Source organism: Misgurnus anguillicaudatus, unplaced genomic scaffold (genome assembly GCF_027580225.2).
Source record: "Misgurnus anguillicaudatus unplaced genomic scaffold, ASM2758022v2 HiC_scaffold_26, whole genome shotgun sequence".
Classification (NCBI taxonomy): domain Eukaryota; kingdom Metazoa; phylum Chordata; class Actinopteri; order Cypriniformes; family Cobitidae; genus Misgurnus; species Misgurnus anguillicaudatus.
The window spans coordinates 695,816-718,309 of NW_027395276.1; the positions used below are offsets into that span (position 1 = coordinate 695,816).

Genomic DNA, 22,494 nt, shown 5'->3' on the forward strand with positions numbered 1-22,494 from the left:
ATTGCTCTTTGTTTGGTGCTAGAACATTAGCAATCTGCTGTTAAGACATCTCCTGTTAAAGTTTCCCACACTGAGTCTGCTCCCTCCAGGGTTGCCAGGCCCAAGGAAAATTTCCAGCCCAATGAAAACTCTCAAAATCCACCCCAAAGAAAAAGTATCCCAATTCTTCCCATCTCCAATTGAGTTTAACGATTTGTATAAATATATATTTTAAGAAACGGATAAATTTAAAAACAAATGTTTTGGCGGACGTGGTACGTTATAAAAGTACCCTGAAATAATGCAACCCACAGCTCCGTAATTCTTCTCACAACTGCATTTTCAAAATAGCCCAGTTGTGCAAGTAAACCACGATCTTGGCAAAACTGCCGCCCTCAGCTTAAACAATTATCAAATGCAACTTTCCTCATTCATATTTGAGTTTCTACATATGCATTGCTTATATTTATTGAATTTGTTGGCAAATTGCAACTACAAATGTAATTGCACACTTAAATTATTTACCATACAGAATTCTGCAGATTTGTAAAAGGTCTCCAGATAGTGTCTGGCCTTGATCAGCTGTGGGTTTAGTCTTACATTTCCATCTTTTTATAAAGTCCAGATAAAAATCTTTTTCATTCTTGAGGTCTACAGAAGCAGTTGGGCCAACAAAATGACTGTAGGTTATAGGATACACTAATAAATAATAAACTTTATTGATTTTATATCAGATTGCAATGCCATCAATATGTATGGGATCGACTTTCATGTTGGTGCAAATCAATGTTTTGCATAGAGATTTACATAAGTGAAAATTCTGGGCTGAAAGCAATACAAAAAGGCCAAAAATTAAAAAAAAATTTATTGTATAATTGTATTAATATATGCCTCTTTAGTTGCATTAATTTAATGAGTCTGAGTTGGACTCCAAACAACAACAAACCAATAAAATAATCAAACATTTTTGAAAAAACCTTGGATGAAAATTGGATAAAAAATATTTTAACTTTATTTAGTTACACTCTAAAAAGTAAAAGTTGTATCTACTTAAAAAACATTTTTTGAAAAAACCTTGAATGAAAATTGGATGAAAATAAAACATATTAGTTACTTTATTAGTTGTAACTACTTGGTAGCACTTAAAATATTTTAGTTTTATTAACTTTATTTTTCACACTTGTGAAAAAAGTATGGTAAAAATTATTTCATGGTTAATATAAAAAATTCAGTCTTATCAACTTAAAATTTTCACTTAAAGTGAGAATATTTAGGTTGAACAAAATGGAAATAGTTTTGTATGTATTAACAATTGAAATCATTTTTTTTAAGTAAATCCAACTTTTCACCTTTTTGATTTATCTTTGCTGTGTAGTGTTGTGATGAATTCTGAGAAGCGAAGTGTCATTTAATTATTTAATTGTTAACATAAAAAAAATGTTGTCTTGTCAACTTAAAATTTTCACTTAAAGTGAGAATATTTAAGTTTAAAAAATGTAAATTGTTTTACATATTAACAATTGAAGTCATTTTTTAAGTAAATCCAACTTTTCACTCTTTTAATTTCTCTTTGCTGTGTAATGTTGTGATAACAAATTGTGAGAAGTGAAGTGTAATTTATTTTCGGTTTATATTTACTTTCAAAATTTCGATGCATAGTTTTGAAATTTGTGGTGGAACTGGAGCCATGCTCGAAAAATGTAATATAAAATGCTGTTGTGCAGACATTTCTTTATTGTATTTAATTTAAATTATATTTTTATTATATTTATTCATTTCAATTTACTATAATTGGAGAGATTTGTTGCATTAAAGAGTTCACATCCAGTGTAGACAATGAGCTAGAATGTTACAGCGTCACATGTAGCAATATTAATTATGTTTTAAACAGATATTAATTGTAAATGTAACCACGGAGCCCAACATGCATGCTTTTTTTGATAAATTAAAACTAATCTTGTGAAATCCAACAAAGAGCTCTTAAGGGTTAAATCATAAAATAGTGATGAGAGTGCTTTGTGAGCCATCGATTTATTGCTTTGAACGTCTTCGGGAACCCCTGTTGTGAATGAAAACATGACTCTAGGCCAGCATAACAACAGAGATTAAAAATTTTCTATTTGTCTTCTCCCACTGACTATATTTGTCTATACACATTCAGCACTTCAAACTCAATAGTTTCTTTTTAAATCTTGCATAGGCTGTCATTTTGTAGTCGACGCAGGTCCTAACAATTCTCAAGGGAAAACTCATCAGTGGGTTTTCAGCTGCAACTATTGATTAAATGACTGAATATCTCTTGCTGTTGTTGACTGAGAGTCAATTTCCCTGACATCTGCAGCAGTAATCGATGTGCGATTGAGATAGATGAGTGCTCTATCAGGTCATCTGAGAGAACCTACACCTTCCCAAAGTCCAGAGCAGAAGATCCAATCCAACTGCACCTTAACAACATCACCGTTATCATTACAGATGACAAGAAACAATGACGTTTATTAACCCTTTTATCCATCAGTTTTGAATACCACACTGTAAAAAAAACTTTGCTGCCTTAAAATTTTTTGTTAAATCAACTCAGATTTACAAGTCATGTCAACAGAGATGAGTTGTCACAACTTATAAAATATAGTTGAGAAAAGTAAACTTAATTTTATAAGTTATAACAACTCACCTGTAGTTATAACAACTCATCTCTAGTCAAGATAAATAATAGTAAGTTGAAATGATTTGTAAATCTGAGTTGATTCAACAAAAAATTTTAAGGCAGCAAAGTATTTTTTACAGTGCATGAATTTAAAAAATAAAATAAAGATTAAAAACTGAATTGAAGTGCGATCAGAACTTTTCTTTTTGTGTCCAGATTTTTATGAGGTTCATTTCTACCTCCGCATAAAAAAATCCAACTTTAAAATGTTCATTCAACAAATACATTAAGTAACTTGAACAAAGATTTCTTTGTTAAAGAGCGTCAACTGATTATTTTGTGTTCACTGAATGAAAAGATTAAATTTGGATATACTAAATTACTCTTTACCCAACTTAGCCACTAATTGAGTACACATAGAAATTTGCTTATTACCTAATCAATTTAAGTTGGTTCAACTTCTTTTGGTGTAAGTTGACATTACTCAGTAAATTGAGTTAGGTGAACTACATCATCTTTTTTACAGTGTAGTACTACAGCGTTTTACTTTTATTTTTCATAAAAAAACATTTCTTGTAAATGAACGGAGGTAAGGATTTAAATACGTGTATACATTAAGTTAAGACCTACTAGGATGAACAAAGTTTTAAAACTTTTTAGGGCCTTAAATTTAACTTTCAGATTTTTTGTCTTTTTAAGATGCCGCAGGGAACCTGATAAATGCCTTATCAACGGTATTGCAAAATCCATATCATGGAGTAACACAATACTGGTAATCACTTTCATACCGGTTTATCCCTCACCCTTACTTTGCAACCAACAAATTAGATGAGAAAAGTGTCAGGGACAATTGCGATTAATTTAAATGGAACGTTTCAAACGTTTTAGAAACACTTCTTCACTTACACTTTCTTTATTCACATTTTTCCACATTTTGGAGTAATAGTAAACTTTTCAAAACTATAGAATAGTGCAAATACAACTTAAGTAACTATGTTGTGACTAAAAGCACCTTAAATAAATCTAAACTATTTGGCATGTAATCTTTACTCTTTGTCTACAGTTTTCAGAAATGTGCTCTTATCATCATGATCAAGAAGCGTCTTCATATCTCACCTTGAGATGTTTTTCAAACATTATTGAAGGAGTTCACGTCTACTCTGGGGTCTTATTGCTGCTTTTTCTTCATTTAGTTAGTCCAAGTCACAAGTTTTTTTTAGTTTTCTAGTAAAAGTTTAATATGTTGGCTCCAGCATATTTTTGCCTCCAAAAGTAATTTCAAACATCATTTACACCATTTCAGTCGTAAAACATTTTCAGTATTGTATGTTCCTGCACTTATGTGATCTTTTGGGTGTCTGTGACATGAATAAACACACAATGTGCCTGTAAAGTCAGATATTAAATGTGTTCTCAATCACACCACAGAAATATGTGATGAATCACCCAACCAAAATTAAATGGTGGAAAATGCTTAGTACATAAAATAAGTTATCCAAATCTAGTAAAATAGGCTGCATTATCTGCTCTCAAATGCTGGGGGCGTGTCCTTTGTCAGCGCTGAAACCACACCCACTCGCGGGAATGCTGCCGTCTCTCTCAACTTTCAAATACCGCTTCAACCTAAATGGATGCTCGCAATTGTGTTCGGGACGGGGCCATGCTCGGTGACTCCAATGCTGAACTCAGAAATGGGGAAAAAAACTATTCAATACTACGTAGTTTACAGTTTTTGTGGCAAGTTTCAGCAATACATTTCCAACATTTATAATGTGTTTAGAAACAATTTTCAAGATTGGCTTTACAGGGACTTTAAAAAGCCAATTTGAGTATGTGTATGTGCCAGTGAAAACCACTTATCCAAACACGTCAACTGGCTTGTTTTTTAAAAATCACAAATGTGATGGCCAAAGCAGTTAATTTATTGTATCAGAACAAAACAAATTTATTGTTATGAACAAATATTCAATTTAATTCAAATTTATTTATTTAGTGCTTTTTTACAATGCTGCATAGACAAATAATTTTATTGCATTATTGCAAATGTATTCTCTTCTTGAAGGAATTTTCCACTTTCGTAAAAAATCTAATAATTTACTCACCCCCATGTCATCCTAGAGGTTTTTGTCTTTTTGTTCAGGACAACATTTTGAGATTTTTTAATCCATATAGTGGATTTTAGTGGACCTCAACAGTTTGCAGTTTCATAAGGGTCTTATCTAGCAAAACGATCATCATTTATTTACACACAAAATATATATATTTGCATATATACTGGGTATTGGCATGGACCTCACGGTGCGATACATATCACGCTACATGGGACATGATACAATGTATCGCAATACAATACAATACGTTGCATGGTGCGATACATCGTAATACTTTTTCTTTTTTTTTAATAAAAAATGTTAAAAAAAAGAGAGCTGAAATTTGTAACTTTTTTTAAAACCAAAGTGCTTCCACACGTCGGCTTTGAAAGCGGCAGGTGTTTTAAAAATTTCTGCCATTTTCTCACACCCGATAACTTATGAGATATTGGCCGAATGGCTGTATATGACAGACAACTGGACAGCGACAACTACAGCAACAGCGGAGGAGGTTGTTTGACCACACAGAATGATTCGATATTTTTTTTTTTAAATACCGATAGTATAGATTGAAATATATCGATACACTATCGTGGAAAAATGTATCACAATAGTTAGCTGTATCGACATTTTTTGCACAGCCCTACTTATTTTTAGGCGAAAATGACTATATATTTGACCATTTTGCTAGATAATTGCTAGATCTTATGCCTTGGTTGGGATCATTTAGAGGCCTTTGAAACTGTAAACTGTTGAGGTCCACTAAAGTCCACTGTATTGAGAAAAATCCTGGATTTTTTTCCCCCTCATAAAAACGTAATTTCTTTTCGACTGAACAAAGAAATGACAAAAAAAATTATGGATGACATAGGGTTGAGTAAATTATCAGGAATTTTTATGACGGATCACACAGTATTTTAATTATTATTATTTTACAAACACCTTTTAAACACACATTTAAACTTTGTTAGATAAGTAGTAATTTTGATATTATAAGGAAATCATGTAGTTTCCAAATAATTCAATTTGTAACATTTTTATCTTTTTTCTCAAACATTTTCTGAGGACCCCTTAGAACCTTCTGGGAAACCCCCTGCTTTAACATATATGAGCAAAAAAGTCACAGGAGTATATGGTATGAGAATAAATGAACAAAAACCCTAAGTATGGGTTATAGTAGTAGCTTTCCTTATGCCTGCCTTAGCAAACACCACTAATTAAACACATTAAACTAATCCTCTTTTTACTTGTACGATCAGAATAAAGCTCAGCTGAAACACAAGGGACTTGATCTATTTACTTCTGTCCTCTGGAAGTGTGAAAAGAAACACCTGTTTCACAGAATGTCTTGAGATTTAAGGCTTTAGACCACACTAAACACATGCGCATTACATTTCCACTAATCACAGTTGAGTAACAGGTGTCAAACGCTCCATTACCAAATGGCAGCATTACTAGATTGACTGGTGTGTCGCCGAGACTCCACTAAAAGAGCCAGAGGCAGATAAAAACCTGACGGATCGGTGCCAGGGACTCTATTTAGAAAGTCTCACGTATGCGCTTTAAAGAGCGCAGAGAGGCGAAACGCGGCCTATTAACTACAGATTGACACTGCCTCCAGGAAAACACTTCGTATGTGAGGCGGGGGTTAGAGAAAACACAGGCCAACAGCGAGAGGGCGGGTGAAAATGCACCAGGACACAATGCTCTCTTTTTCTGCTCGCTAGCTGTTCTCGGATCTGTTTGCTCCAAATGTTTCTCTTTCTCTGAAAATGTGTCCTGTGTCGAGTCTCAAAACACACAGAAGCACCCTTGTGAGATATTCTCTGAGGACAGCGGACGTTCAAACCTTTGCTTGAATTACTCTGTCAACAAAAAATCTAAACTGACCTCATTCACTTTAAGTGATCGTGGTCGTTTTGCGCACGATTCCTCGGTGCATGTTATTTGAAGGAAATATAAATGTTTTTGAAATGTGAAACAACACCCCTTCTTTTCAGCTGATGTCATTGACTGTCGGGAGTTCTGCACAAGTCTGGGTCAACGCTCTTAACGTACAATATCTGTTAGCCAATCAGATGTTAGGCTTGAAGCTTGTACTAATTTATATCAACCTGTATTTCGCAAAACTTTAAGAGTTAACTCATATTCATGTCTAATCTTAATATTGGTATGGAATGGCGCATTTCCCTGTTTTACTCAAAATTGTCACATTACAGAAGTTTTAAGGCGCCAATTAGGGATGCACCGATGGGCTGATACCGATACAAATTTAAACAGACAACTTCGGGCCAATACCGATGCTGGAATTAAACACTTGTGTACAATACTATACAGTTGGTCTATTAGCTAGTTTATTTCTGCATCAAATAATTTTTACTGAACATGAATTGGATCTAATTAAAATTCAACTGACGATATAAATATTGCTACTTCAAAAAAAGTTGGACTTCTTTTCCCCCACTAAAGTGCAGTTTGTTTCCTTTATTGTCCAAGAGATTTGAGCCAGCTGAACAAAGGTATTCTGTCGGTGCTTAAGTATAGTGCACACCAGAACATTAAATCATTTTAATTGAACAACAGACATGCAACTAATTGCCTTTATGCGGTTAATTAATAAACAATCGGTATCAGCCTTTCTCGTGCTATTGCCAATATGCCGATGGTTTCAAATTCATCAAAAATCGGCCGATAAATATCGGCGGCAGATACATCGGTGCATCACTAGCGCCAATATATCAAAGATTGTCGTAGAAAATAGTTTTCTTTTCAAACAAAGCCTAAACAGAGTAGAGTTGAAATTCTGCCTCTGGTGTGTATACACCTTCGATCTCCCATTGGGCCATAGCCACCACATAATAGGTGGGTGTGTTCTGTGCCCCCGCCTTCTTTGACTCGAGCAACATCCAAAACAACAACAAGATACAAGCAGCAAACATGAACACATTTCTGCAACACTTTTATTGAAATAAAGATTTGGAAAAGGCATTTCACCCCTGAAAAGAAATTGCAACAAAGGTGAGCGTCAACAACCCAGATTTAGACTAAAACCCCTTTCACACAGCACTTTGGTCCCAGACAATTTCCGTAAAATGGGCTTTTGTGTGAACACAAAACACTTGAACACTTTTTTTAATGTTCTGGGACACTCCCATAAAGTGGCCTTGTAACATTGCCGAAGAAAGCTTTCTGCGTAAACAAGAAGCAAAAACAATGCCTTAAGTGGGGTGCCATAGTGAGGACTATTCAGCTCTTTGACACATGGATTTAAATGCAGATCAACATTCATGATGAAAAAATGTTGGCAAACTGGACTGAGACAGGGATCATGGAGCTCGCCACTATCCACGCTGAAGCTATGACCATTCACCACCATGACAAACTGCACATCACATGCTCCTTATGATCTTGTCATAAATAAAATGCATGCGTGTGGTTTCTCGAGAAATAAATCACGGATAAATAGCACCCTTTAGATGCTTTGGGAAAAAAGTGCAGGATTTTAAATACGTCACGTGTCTTTACAGTATGTGTGTTAATGCACACACAGTTTACAGAAAATCATTAGCATGGTGAATAAACAAAAAAATCGAATGGTTACGGACAAATCACGGACATATTTTCCGTAATCTCTATGTGAAAAGGGCTTAAGTATTTTGTCTTAAGGAAGTTTGATATTCAATTCAGCATCAAATGGGCGTTAGACTGTTTGAAAACAATATACCATCGCTCAGCTCCTTTTTGCCCCCTGTATACTGTACATCAGGGCCTTAATAGCTTCAAATAAATGCCTGATAAGAACCACAATGGGCATTATGAATTTATCAAAGCATTTTCCTCCTATTTTCAACCTGACTTCATGCATTCAACTGAAATAAATCAAAAACCTCATTTTCTGTGCTAGCTGAAGCCTCTCCACACCTGCGAGAGTCATTAATTTTACGCTTTTACGGCATGTCATCTTTAACGCTCAGATCAATGGCGGTTCGGTGGAAAAATTAATTTTCTCCCTCGTGCCTTGCTTTACCTCGAAAAGTTCCTTGCAATTATTGCCTCTTCTGATTCTCTGTCTTTATACCTTGTTGAACAAAGACTCGCCGGGCTTTGTGCATCCCTGACAATGCCTTTTAAGCGTCAATATAAGTGTCAGGATTTAGGTATGCGTTTTATTACTGCTTCTTAGTACCTTCCCTTTGAAGAATGAGCCATCAAGGAGATTTAAAAAAATGCATTTGATTCCTTTTGGCTTTATCCTCCCTATCCCCAGTACAATACCATATTGATACCATTTCCTTCTATGATTTGAAGTCTATGTTCACAACCAATTTTACGCTTGTAATCGTTCTGCTACCATCAGGAATTGGACGAATTTTATGCTGGAATGCTGTATTGACCAGATTCATCCCATTATTGAAAAATTGCTAAATTAAATATCTAAGAGTGTACTCACACTATCCAAATCAAAGCTCACTTGGGCGCGTTTGACCGCAAAGCCTGGTTTGTTTGACTAGTGTGATCGCTCTGTACCGCGCCCGGGCGTGGTTAATCGGGTTGCAGAGGTGGGCTGGAGCGTGGTTCACTTGGGTTCAGGCGCGGAAGGCTATAGTGTGAGCGCATTCGCGCCTGAGCGTGATTCAAAAGGAGAGACATCAATTGCGAGACCACTCACCTTCATCAGCCTCCGTAAAAAACGCTTGATGCGCGCAGCAGCGTTACGTGAATGTCCGAGCTGCACACGTGACAGATCAACTAAGCAATACGATGGCATGTGAGAAGGATGTGAGTAATCGCGCAACAAACGACTGCGAATAAAGAACACAGACTTTACATTACGATGGGTTCCAGTGTTAAAGGAACAATATGTAGGATTGTGGCCAAAACTGGTATTGCAATCACAAAACTTGTGGCTAAAACTGGTACTGCAATCACACAACTGGTGGCCAATATACAACATGACAACATAAACATCAGTTGAGGGCTGCAACTCCACTTTTTAAATGATAATATCCTGGCCAGACCACTGTTGTCAGTGATATAAGTATTTGAAATGAAAAGGATTTCTTAATGTCTAGTGACATATCAGGGCCATTTTATGAATAATTGATATAAATTTCTTACATACTGTTCCTTTAAGAGAGCGCTCTACTTCCAGCTTTTTTCAAAACAATTGCATCCTAATGCAAAAAGCGCCCAGGCTCAGATTGATAAAAGTACAATGGGGACAATCGCGCTGCGGCATGGTTTGGTTTGGATAATGTGAGTGTGCCCTAAATCAAGGATGGGCATTCCTGGTCCTGGAGGGCCACTGTCCTGCAAAGTTCAGCTTCAATCCTAACCAAACACACCTGAAAAATCAAATTAAAGGCTGCAAATGACATTCAGTTTGTGTTTGATTAGGGTCTAAGCTAAACTTTGCAGGACAGTGGCTCTTCAGGACCAGGAATGCCCACCCCTGATCTTAATGAAGCATATTTAAACTAATGTGGTTAATCAGTTTGTCACACACATTTATTTGCATTGCATTTAAGGTTATAAATTTGTAATTTATGACTGCATTAAACAATGTAGTCAAAATGGCACTGTCTCCAAGGAGTGTAGCAATTTGAAGCAACAAAGTAACCAGAGGTCATTAATTTTCAATAAGAGTTGGCAATTTCAAGCACGGTTAACAACAGTCTGTTGGCATTGCGAGGTGGAAGTGTCTAGCAATGTAAGAAAGTTAGGAAAAGTTCAACAAATTAAAAGTTCATTTGTTCAACACGTCACATAACTCATAACTCTAAAGTCTACAGTGTATATTGTATGCATAAACAGCCTATTAATGCAAAACGTTAAATGCTGTGTCATTGGTAAGTCGCTTTGCGAAATGAATGAATGTCAATGCAAATGGATAAATTGTACAAAAATATTGTCGCTACTATATCACAAGCACGCAACACTAAGCTCTTCGCAAATGAAGACACGGTCTGAACTGAAACACACTACAAAGAGGATTTAACGCTAACAAGATTATTATATCTCCAATACATCAATGCACTAATTCAAGAAGCGCTATTTATGCAGCATAAGCTGAGAGCATTTAATGTCTTCCTTTTGAAAAGAACCGAAATCTTGTCGGTCTACGTTGGCTCGCTTTCCAAATTGTGAATGAACCAGAATATAGGACTTACGCACTAAGCACTATTCAAGCCCATTTTCTATACAACGGCCTACATGAGCTGCATGCTTTTCATTGCACACAAATTCCCCTTATAAATCAGATAAGGTTTTGCCCTCAAGGAATTAAGGGAACAGCACAGAAACATTATAATGCCACCAGCTGTATTAACGCATTACTTCTAGGTGTGAGTGGTACAACAGTGTCTCTGGTACACTTTTTAAAGGCTGGAAATTGCCCTTACATGTAATTACGCAAAGTACAACTCGCAGTCAGGCTTAATAGGTAGCTCATAAAGTCCGGTAATGAGATTTAATCGCTCCCATTGATGCATCTCGTTCGAGTTTCGGTTCGTGTAAATTCTACAGATGCTTCGCGGGCAGGTATTGCTTGGGGACTTTACCGCGAGCCTGGTGAATCTTAATGGACGCAATTAATTTTATCTATGCGCTTCTCTGTTTCGACAAAAGAGACATTATTTCAGTGCCATTAGATTCTCTTTTTCGAAGCAGTTATTTTATTACAGTCTATATCGAGAGCTGAAATAAAAAATTATTGCGTTATATCGAAGCATTTAAAGAAGCGCACGGCTATTTAAGATGCATTAGGAAATGAACTGCAACTGAATGCTGACAAACGACTGTGTTGTATACGTTCAGCACAAGACTGCGTTGCTCCGATTACGAAACTCTAATAATGATATTTTCATCATAAAACAGGCCAGATGTCCTATGGTTTTCTAACTGTGTTAGACTAAGAATGACCGTAACTGGAAAAACCTGCTGCTAACATTCAACTAAATCGCGGTGTCCCGGAAAGGTGTCAGAAAAGATGAATATTTAAGCTTCTCGTTGGCAGTGAGCCACAATCCTGAGTCGCTACACTGCCGTGATCACCCACGGATGGCAATTATGATAATTCAGTTGTTAATCACATTTACATACATGTGAGCACCAGAGCAAAAATGGACTCAATGCATGCATTCCCCCTCATGCATGGCGGGCCAATTAAAATTCTGCTGTCTACATCGACTTAATTGTGGCTCAGCAGGGGGAAATTCAAGGCTCGACCTCTGCGAGCACACTGGCGGAGGACAGACAAAAGCAGACAGAAACAAACAGGACTGTGGTGAAAAGGGGTCACCGCTGCTAAAGGACGACAGGCACCGGCGCAAACGCTTGTAGCGGGTTTTTTTGTTCAAAGAGGTAGGTGTGGATAATTACACTTATTCTCCTCCCGCTGATAGAAGAGAGCTGTCTAGTGACACATCTGGTGCCACTCAGCTCCTAAGAGATGAATTTCAAATCCGGCCTGTCTAGCTAATGGCCCTTGATGATTGATCTCTCCTTCTGTGGCGAGTCATTTCTCGAGCCTTGTCGCAGCCAATGATACATGTGCCTTGCCATGCAAAAGCTATACATTTCCCTTTACGCTTGCCAAATGAGGTTGAGATGGTCTAAATTTATTGCAAATTGTATTCTGAAAGAAACTGATCAGGGAGCAACAGCAATAAGTTGAAACGAGTAGTGTCATATCTGTGATTCTCGTATATGCCGAGCATTTGCCAAGGGGTGAGGTTAATAGGGTTACGGACGTAGATGGGATTCATTCTTCGAAACCTTGTCGCAGCCAATGATGCTTGCTTCTTGCCAAGCCACATGCAAAATGTGTGGACATCGCGAATGTCTTGGCAAATTGTATCCTGATAAGTAGCTATGGCGACAACTAACGTCAATTTCCATAAGTAGTGTCACCTCTAGGCTTTTCACGTATGCTGTGCATTTGCCAAACACGGCAATGGCGCCTTTTTTCCTGCGGTTGGTGGTCTGAGCTCAGGGGTGAGGTTAATAGGGTTATGGCCATAATAAATGGGAATAGGACTGCAAGAGCAGCCGCCTGATGAGTCTTTTTAGTGCAAGCCGTTGAGGGGCTCACTATGATAATCAACCTTCACAGGCAGTCATCGCGGCAATCACACATAACAATAATGTAAATCATCTCTGGCGCCTGAGCCTGGCATTTTTGTTTAGAGGTGGACTCTCTCTAGGTGACTGAGGAAGAAAAGCTCACTTCAATCTCACAGCTGTATCACTACTCGAAATGAAAATTCAGTCATCCGTAACATCCCACACTCTAGGCGTATTAGGTGCATGCTTTAAAAAAACACACCGCTCTATAAAACCAAACAGAAAGACCATAATGACTCTTACCTTCAGCTGGATCAGGCGGCCCGAATTCAAGATTGTACCGCAGAATGTAAAAATTATTCCACACATATAGCTGGTTATCCCTCGGGTTGTAATCCACAGCAGCTATGTACTGATACTGGTTGGGAAAGAGGATTTCAGTGTGCTCCCCCTGGCCAAGTTTGGTGTTGTACACGTAGTCGATTTGGCTCTTACTGGCCTCGCTTTCGTTCTCCTCGTACGTGGACCGAACCACGTGCAGCACACCACATACCATGAAGGCATTGGAGGCCGAACGCTTGTCGTAGGCGGTTTCCCACGTGGCTTCGAAACGTAGAGTATACGGATTGAGTTGGCTGAGAACGATGCGGCCGTTGTTCTGCTCCGTGGCGTAGATGACCCACAGTCCTCGCTCATCCACCGCCAAGTCAATGTCAGTTTTGCCCCCCCAGCGATACGGCGATGTGTCGTGGTAGTTGGCATTGGCAACAATGGCCTCTCCGCTCTTTATCCGTGTCCTTAGGTCAAATTTGACAATGTTTCGCGTGCGTTCCTTGTTGAAGAAAATAGCACCGTCGTAGGCCACAAATCCAGTTCCATCCACACGGTGTGGAAGCTTGTAGGTAGTCGTCTGTCGACCGCTCCGTAAGTCATCGAGAGAGGCGTACTCGATGAGCGTGTCTGTGCGATACGGAGTCCATGGCATGAAGTAGATCTTGTCCCCGGCCTGCAGGGGGTCTTTGCACCAGGCTCCAGATTGCTGTTCAGCCTCGAAGACAAAGGCTGGATCCCCGACTGCTTTCAGAGTCCCGGGACAAATGAAAACTGGAAAAAGGTCGGGAAGCAAGAGCAAGAGTTAGAAAATCAACTAACAATGTACTCAGTGTGTTGACTTCAACACATTCTTTAAATCCAATGTATGAATAAGTAAAACAAACACTTCTGAAGCTAATAAATCACAATCTCATTTTGGCAGTGTCAAAACTGGTGTTGCGTGCATAGTCGAAAGAAAACACAAGAGGTTAAGTGTGGATTGGTTTTGAGTTGGCCTTGCTCCCTGAGATAGTTCTCAAACACTTTTAACTGAGAGGAACAGACAGAAAGGAAGAAGGGAAACCAAACAAACAGCAAAAAAGCCCTGCAAATGAAAAGAGATGAGACAGACAACGCTAATGGGCAGGGAAAATTCGTTTTGGAATTGCTACCTAAATTGCCACAATTTTTCTAATGCCAATATTATGTGGCGGGTTTGTCGGATTTGTTGCAAAATCCATACCTCTGAAAGTAAACACATACATGGTTTATGTCTGAGGAAAGAACAGACGACGATGAGAGGCGAGAGGACACAGAGGTCAAGGACGGGGGGGACATGATGACAATGCTGTTCAGGACAGTTGACAGCCAAAGGGAGCATCTTTACTAAAGGAATACAAGCTAGTATAAGAAGAGCAAGGGTCTTGGCGAACGGACCCCCCTGTCCGAGTGTTAAACCTGTTAGATATGTCTCCATAGTCTGTGATGAACAGCATATCACATGCAGATGGCTACAGGTAGGTGGCCTCTCTCTCCCATCAATATCACATGACCAGAGGTGCCATGGAAGGAAAAAGCCAAATAAAAGTATGCCAGAATTTACTGCAAATCGATGTAACCAATCGTGTCAATCTCACTTAAAGGTGAAGTGTATAATTTTATGTATCACTTGCATCACTGAATGGAATTGCAATTATTCGAATGGGTTTCCACTGTCTCAACATTCCCACCCAATGTACTGGATTTCAGTCAGGAAAGCAGCATGGTGATTACACTTTTGGGATGAATCAACCATGTATTTAAGCAATCTCTGCACATTCCACTGGGACAGGAGAACATATTTTAAAATGAATATAAATTACACACATCACCTTTAAATTTTGACATTGAGTTGTTTTTGTCTGAGGCTTAAGATCCTTCAGGTTCTTCAAGTTGGACAACCCAAGACTGTAGACGATACCAATACAGGTGCGAAAAGAACAACCCAACAACGTTTTTTCGGGGTGTTAGTTTGGGAGATCTTGTCGATCTGGATATCATGTAGGGAGATAAGGGTGGGGAGGGGTGGAAGGTTCAAAACCATACAACACAAAACAAGGAGCTGAGGACTGAGAACCAGAGCAGTCATTTACCTTTTTGCTCCACTTCTATTTTGAGCCGTGAAAAACAAGAGAATGGAAAGAGCGTCAAGGGAGAGAAGAGATTAGAACGAGCCCAAAAAACTTCAACATTTACACATACAGGCCAAGAGAGTCAAAGAGAACTTCCAACTGGGAAAATATTATACAGTATATGCAAAATAAGGTCTTCAGAGATGAAGAAAAAAGCTTGGGTACGAACTATTCATAGATACACACTTAAAGGGACACTCCACTTTAAAAAAATATATATATATGCTCATTTTCCAGCTTTTCCTAGAGTTAAACATTTGATTTTTACTGTTTTGGAATCCATTCAGCTGATCTCCGGGTCTGGGGCTAGCACTTTTAGCATAGCTTAGCACAATCCATTGAATCTTATTAGACCATTTAGCATCACGCTCAAAAATAACAAAATAGTTTTTTTATTGTTCCAATTTAAAACTTGACTCTTCTGTAGTTACATCATGTATTAAGATCAAGGGAAATTCAAAGTTGCGATTTACTAGGCTGATATGTCTAGGAACTATACTCTCATTCTGGCGTAATAAACAAGGACTTTGCTGGCGTACCATGGCTGCAGGAGGTGCAAGATATTACGCAGTGCCCGAAAATAGCCCCCTGCTGTTGAAAGGTACCTAGGGGACTATTTTCAGGCGCTGCGTAATATCACTACGCCTGCTGCAGCCATGTTACATCAGCAAAGTTCTTGATTATTACGCCAGAATGAGAGTATAGTGGAGTGTCCCTTTAAGTAAAAAAAACATGTTCTCTTCTTTCAATTATTATTTAAACTTAAACTGATACTCTATCCAAATATCAAAATTACCCATGATTTACTCACCCTCAAGCAATTCGAGATACATATGCCCATCATCTTTCAGACGAACACATTTGAAGTTATTTTAGAAAATGTCCTTGCTTATAATGTGAGAAAACTTCTGACTTTGAAGCCCAAAAAGTGCATCCATCCTTTACAGAAGTAATCCACACGACTCCAATGGGTTAATAAAGGTATAATGCGGGTGATACATTTTTTGTAAGAAAAATATTCATATTTAAACTTTTAAGTTGCATTCTTGCACTCATGCTATTCACTGTACAACGTAAGTCACTGCGCACGAGTCGAAGATGGTGACGTTACTGGAAGATAGTTATTAAAGTTTATATGAATAAGTTTGAAATATGGATTTTTTTTTACAAAATTGCATCGATTACCTGCAAAAGACCCATTTGGAGCCATGTGGATTACTTCTAAGAAGAATGAATGCACTTCTTTGAGTTTGAAGTCAGAAGTTGTTTTATGATCCCTGTTTTCTCCCATTGGAAGAGCAAGGACATTTACTAAAATAACTCCAAATGTGTTCGTCTGAAAGATGACGGACAAATGTATCTCCGATTGCTTGTAAATCATGGGGTAAATTTGATATTTGGTTGGAGATCCCTTTAAGATGAAGATGTAAAATAAATTCCTCCTCCTTATTTCAAAAGGTTATACATTATTACAATCAAACAACAATTTTGGTTAAGAATTATCATATGAAGAGTTTAAATGCAAAACCCTCTAAATGCGTCAACGTGGCGTTTAGCGGATTCTGCCAATTTTTGTAAAGCCGAGATTAAGCGGATTTGAAATGAAGGTATTTGATGAACATACTGTACAGTACATACCGAGAACATTTGGTCAATATCATCTTTTTGACAGAGTATATGGGCAGTTGACCATACATAAGACTATTATAATCATTATTTATGCAGTTTTTATGGCTTTCACATTAACTGATTAGACTGTTTTAGACTATTTATGCAAACTTCTAAATTTGTAAAATATTAATTTTAGTAATAAATTAAGAAATGATGATTAGTTACAGCATATTATGAATATTACTTGGGTGGCATACCTACTGAGGTTGATCTAGCATACCAAAGTATGTTCAGCCCAAACGATGTTCACCACACCCCTGCTTAAATGTCAATGACTAGTAGCATGGACATTTATTTTGTCAACTACCCATATAAACAAAAAGTCAGAGGGGTCTTTGTCCATGCCTTTCAGAAGAGAAACGTTTTCTGAGAAAATCAGTACAGAATGGTGCAATATCTGAGGAAAACAAACAACAACCCAAAATCTGTGAAAAATGGAGCAGATAGGATCCTCCGCACAACCATCTGAAAAACTAGAGGCTTTCAAAATAGTGAAAATAAAACAAATCTGTAAAAGCGTTGACTCAAGACAGAATATTTTATTTATCAAAAGATCCGTCGGGTCATACTGCTGCAAAATGAGCCGCCTGGACAAAGAAACAGAAATTCTGAATATATGAAGAGGAATATATGAATATATTAAACGCAGGGTAAATAGCAAACAGATGATGTGTAGGGCAATCTTCACACAGGTTTCCTGTCATCAGTGAATGACAAACATTGGCAGAAGGTCAAATGCTAAAGAAGACAAAGGGGCTCTGTTCCAAAACCTCGTGAGCTGCCTACCTAGGGAGTATTTTTAGGTATCAAAGGTGCCCATGATGAAAGTAAGCTTTACAGCCTAAAATTAAGATAAATTGTTAAATTTAATCGCCAATGCCAATCTGTATTTACATACTGTGCATGCTTTCATACACTAAATATTTACTAACATCTATGACCTGGTCAGTCACTAATAAGGTTTCTTTGTTACCTTACAATGTAGTCAACAGACAGCGAGGCAGCTCACTACATTTTGGACCAGAACTCAGACTTTGTATTAAGACACAGTGAGTTGGCAAGTTTGCATTTTGGCTATGATCCTAAATAAATTATTTACAATCAAATGTTATATAACAATGTTACTGGTAATGTTACATTTTAAACTATTACTGCTACATTGTGGACAAGTTAGGTATTTTGTTATCAGATACAGGCTTTGTTGAAGAATACTGTAGGATTACTTACTGTACGGCACACATTCGTACTGGACCTCAAGATACTTGTACGTCCCAGGACACGGATCAGGAAAGACATCAGATCCGGTGATGACAACGCACTGAGTCCGATTGTTGCACCTGAAAAAAGTAAGACCAGAGTAACATTGTATCAAAACATACGAGACTGCACGTGTATCACACCACATATTATAATGCATTATCATATTACAGTGATGCATATTACTGTATATTAATCAATAAACATTAATGTCTTATAAAATAATAAAACAAATAAAAAGTGGCAGATTTTCCTCACAAGGTACCGAAAATGGTATCAAATGCCGGCAGTTTTCCAGGTATAGTATCGAAGTTTTGAAATTCCAGTATCGTGACAACACTACATTATATAGACGAAATAAACATTTAAACACTAAGGGACAGTTTCCCAGCCAGGGCTCAAGTCTAGTCTCAGAATAAAATGCATTATTTTGAACGAAAACAGCTTGCACTTACATATCTTAAAACATATCTGTGCCATTATTTTGTCTTATTACAAAATAAAATGCTTAATTCTGATTAGTCAGTCACGACATTCCAAAGATTGTTATTGTTATAAGATAACAACCGCTTGAAACTAATAACACATGGTAACCAGGATGCTGCAAATCATTTTGACAGATAAAGTTTAATATTACACAAAAAATTGTATGACATTATATTTACAAATGATTAAACCAAAAAGTGTGTTTGTGACATTTGAATGTCTTGTCATATCTTAAAACCAAAAGTAAACGTGTTTTCCTCACAGAAGGTCTGCATTCATTAAAAATAGGCAAATATGTAAATATAATTAAATTATTCTTAATAAAATGACCAACGCCTCCCAGTTTAATCTATATATAAAATAATTTTAATTCCCATAAAATTTTATATACCGTATGTTTCGGACTATAAGCCGCACCATTCAAAAATGCATCATTAAGACGAAATAACATATATAAGTCACATTGGATTATACGTTGTGTTTATTTAGAAAATTATTTCACAAAATCCAAGCTGAGTAACAGACATTTAATCTGGAAAGGTGAGTTATTCAACTAAACAATAGCCAAAAGATCAGCAGGCTGAACAGATTTCTGTGCGTTAAAGTAATATTATTAGTTATTTAAACAATAAACCATAGCATACAGAACTTACCTGGAAGGTTGAATAGTCTAAATTAACCGAACAAGCCAACTAGCGTGAAGTTCGCAGACTCGTCATTCCACATCACATGTAGACGGTAATGTTGTCTCTTGCCTCATAAATGTCAAAATTAATTCTTGCTGACTTACAAGGCAAACCTGACTATAAGACGCAGCACCAGCCAAGTTATGAAAAAAAATGTGGCTTATAGTCCGAAAAATATGGTAATCGTACCTATTATATAATAAATCCTTTATAGAATTAGCTATGTCTGGCTCTCTCTCAAGGGTTTTTTCCCTCCTAGGACTTTTCCCTTCTGATTAAAAAAGCCAGAAGGTTTTTTTCTCCTAGGGGTTTTTTCAACCCCTGGGGAGTCAGCTGACATTAGCTTAACTTAGCACCCTCTTCTATGCGTTACATTATTACTACGCTTGCTAGTAAGGTTTAATCTTAGCCGCTGTATTTTGCTGCTTATGATATCCATCGATTCTTCTGTGTTTAATGTAAAGCTGCTTTGAAACAATTAAACAATTGTGAAAAGCGCTATATAAATAAAATTGAATTTAATTAAAATATTTCAAATCAATATTTAATGTTCCATCCCTTACTTATGAGGTAAATAGCCATGTAATAAGCAAAATAATGTACAGGCTGCTGGTTGCCATCGTGAAATAAGCCCCTTCATTGTGAGACCAGACCCTCAGGGGGCTTATTTCTGCAAAACCAACCTGCTGCCTATACATTATCCCTTACACACCAGTAAACCAGTTTTGTGAAGATATATTCTCGCATTTTAAAAGGTTTTATTTATAACATTGCTTTTAGTTTCAGAAACAGCATGACTTCAGTTAATGGCCTGTATGAGTGAGATCTTTACATCTTAAAATGCCAAGCAACCGTTCGCACATTTCTCTAGACATCAATGCTATACGCATTCTTCCGTTGACTCTCTAAGCTTTAAAAAAAAATAAAGCATTGAATAAACAACACTTGTGTTCTACCGCTGGGAAAACTTCCTCTTTTATTCTTTCAGATGACCTTTAGCATAAAGACGGTTAACCGTCTGAATAAAAATGTGGGTGGTTTGTGCAGCCAGAGCCTTTGTATGTGCATAGTGTAAATAATGGATGAAATTAGCAAAACTTCAATCAAGCTTCTTATATGCACAGGAATTGGTAGCAAACAGACATCATTTAGCACAAGAGGGAGAGAAAAAGTAAACCGAGCTTCTCGGCAATTCACAGAAAGTTATAAATATTTCAGAAGGTGGAAACCAAAGTCAGTAAACGTAGCGGAGGAAGTTTTGAAAGGGCATTCGGAGACATGTCCTCTCTTAAGAGTTCTTTATTTTTTACTTATTCATTTGCTTGTGTACACAAACTGTGCCACGGTGAAAAATAAAACTATTTTACTTCTGTTAGCTTCCGTGAGCTTTAAGTTAAACCGGATCGCCAACAAAAAAACTTTTTTATTAATCAGGAATTAATTGGATCATAAAAAAGTGTTTCGTACTAAAACAAAGCTGTTTTGCATGGATGGGGAAGTTCGAAAAGTGAGATTTGTGACATACAATAGAGAAACAAAAAAAAAACATGCATACCGATGAATTGTTCCTAATACGATCAGAAAAATGTAAATAAAAGTAGATTTTTATTCTGATTTAAACATACGAGAAGTGGAAAGGTGTTAAAATCTTTCCACAATCCTGTATCAGTCATTTCCATAAGAATGGGACACTTCTGAAAGCGAATAGCCCTTACACAGCAGTATACTGTAGGTGAAAATGAGTTTGCGGCAGACGTTATACATCCCCCATAACTTCAGTATAATACTGCTCTGCTTTTATCTTTTTATTCAAGTGTGTATCACCGACTGATGTGATGCTTATTTTTTGCATGCACATTTTGCATCAAGACCCAGAATTAGATTTTTAGACGCTAAAATGTATACAGTGATGTAGAAATAGTGGATAACTGTTCAGTAATTAAATACCTTAATATAAATAAATAATTGGCATCATTATTTACAGATTATCCATGAATCTTTAATAAAAAGAACAATTAAAATTCAAATGAAGCCCTCGCCTAAGATTTTTAATTTTGACTCGAAACCCTTTTCTGGCTTTTCCCAGAAACCCGTACATTTATATGTCCATCAAGTGTGCCAGTCGTCTCTGAGAAAGACACATCGCAGCGCTTCTGTCAATTGCGTCTTCCTTGCATCATGTTCTTTAGCACAGTGCGGGACAGTATTCACACCACGCTCACATATCCTAGATGTTAACCACGCGACAGCTTGGCTCTGGGCTAACTCGGACCTCAGAAAGAAAATATTAATTAAGAAAAGAAATTTCATTACTTCTTGCCCAGGGCCATAACTGCAAGTTACTCTGGCAGGGAATATAAAACACAAAACCCTGAAGGATTCCCTCTTTAAAAACCCCAGCACTGAAGATAAATAATAAGACTTAACGATTTTCTTCTCCGCCATGTTTCCATTCAAACAGAGCAAGCGGTACGACCTCAGATGGAGAGAAGATGTGTTCATTTGCATGCAGAGGGGAACCGGCGCTCTGAAGAGACGTGCTGTATTATCGTCATTCATCCGTCAGAGGTTTAACCTTGACTCCGGCAATGTTAGTCATTCAGTAGCACGAGTTAACCAGCAGAACCAGATACAGAACAAATGAGAGAAACGGCAGAGTGAATATGGCCATTTGATGTTTATGTATTAATCGGGTTAATATTGAACCCTAGCCAGCTTATGAAATAACTACTTTGTCAACATAAAATGCGTTTAAACATGCCAGCAGTTAGATCTTCATGTCATTTCTTTTGATAAAATGACACCACTCCTATAAAATAATATAAAACGTTTACACTTTTCATAAAGTTTTTTTTTTGTATGTGTGTTTTTACAGCTTTCATTAACGTTTAACAACTTTATAGATGGTTTCATTGGAAGCATGTGATACACGTCTGGATCCGAACCTTACTTCCGGTTTCGTTTTTTTAATGCTCTGACTAGTTGCTAAACTGATCTCTTGAACAAATGCCTCGTCGAAAATAACAAATGTTTTTGTTTCCTAGGTAATCTATGTGTTTTTTTTTGCTTGTTATATAAATAAACTACGTTTAAAGAACTTTGTTGTTATTTATTCTTAGCGGAGTTTACCGGAA

At 37.2% G+C, this 22,494-nt stretch overlaps 1 protein-coding gene across 6 annotated transcripts in view; it reads right to left on the reverse strand.

The window, feature by feature from the left end:
• The window catches only part of LOC129443133 (adhesion G protein-coupled receptor L2), a 160,770-nt gene that overhangs the window by 76,265 nt on the left and 62,011 nt on the right, over positions 1 to 22,494 (reverse strand). For all 6 annotated transcript variants that reach the window (XM_055203557.2, XM_055203555.2, XM_055203556.2 and 3 more), the window contains exons 4-5: positions 18,159 to 18,268; positions 13,081 to 13,881 (exon numbers count right to left, since the gene is read on the reverse strand). In XM_055203557.2, the coding sequence (XP_055059532.2) occupies positions 13,081 to 13,881; positions 18,159 to 18,268 (911 nt within the window). The remainder of the gene's footprint in view (positions 1 to 13,080; positions 13,882 to 18,158; positions 18,269 to 22,494) is intronic.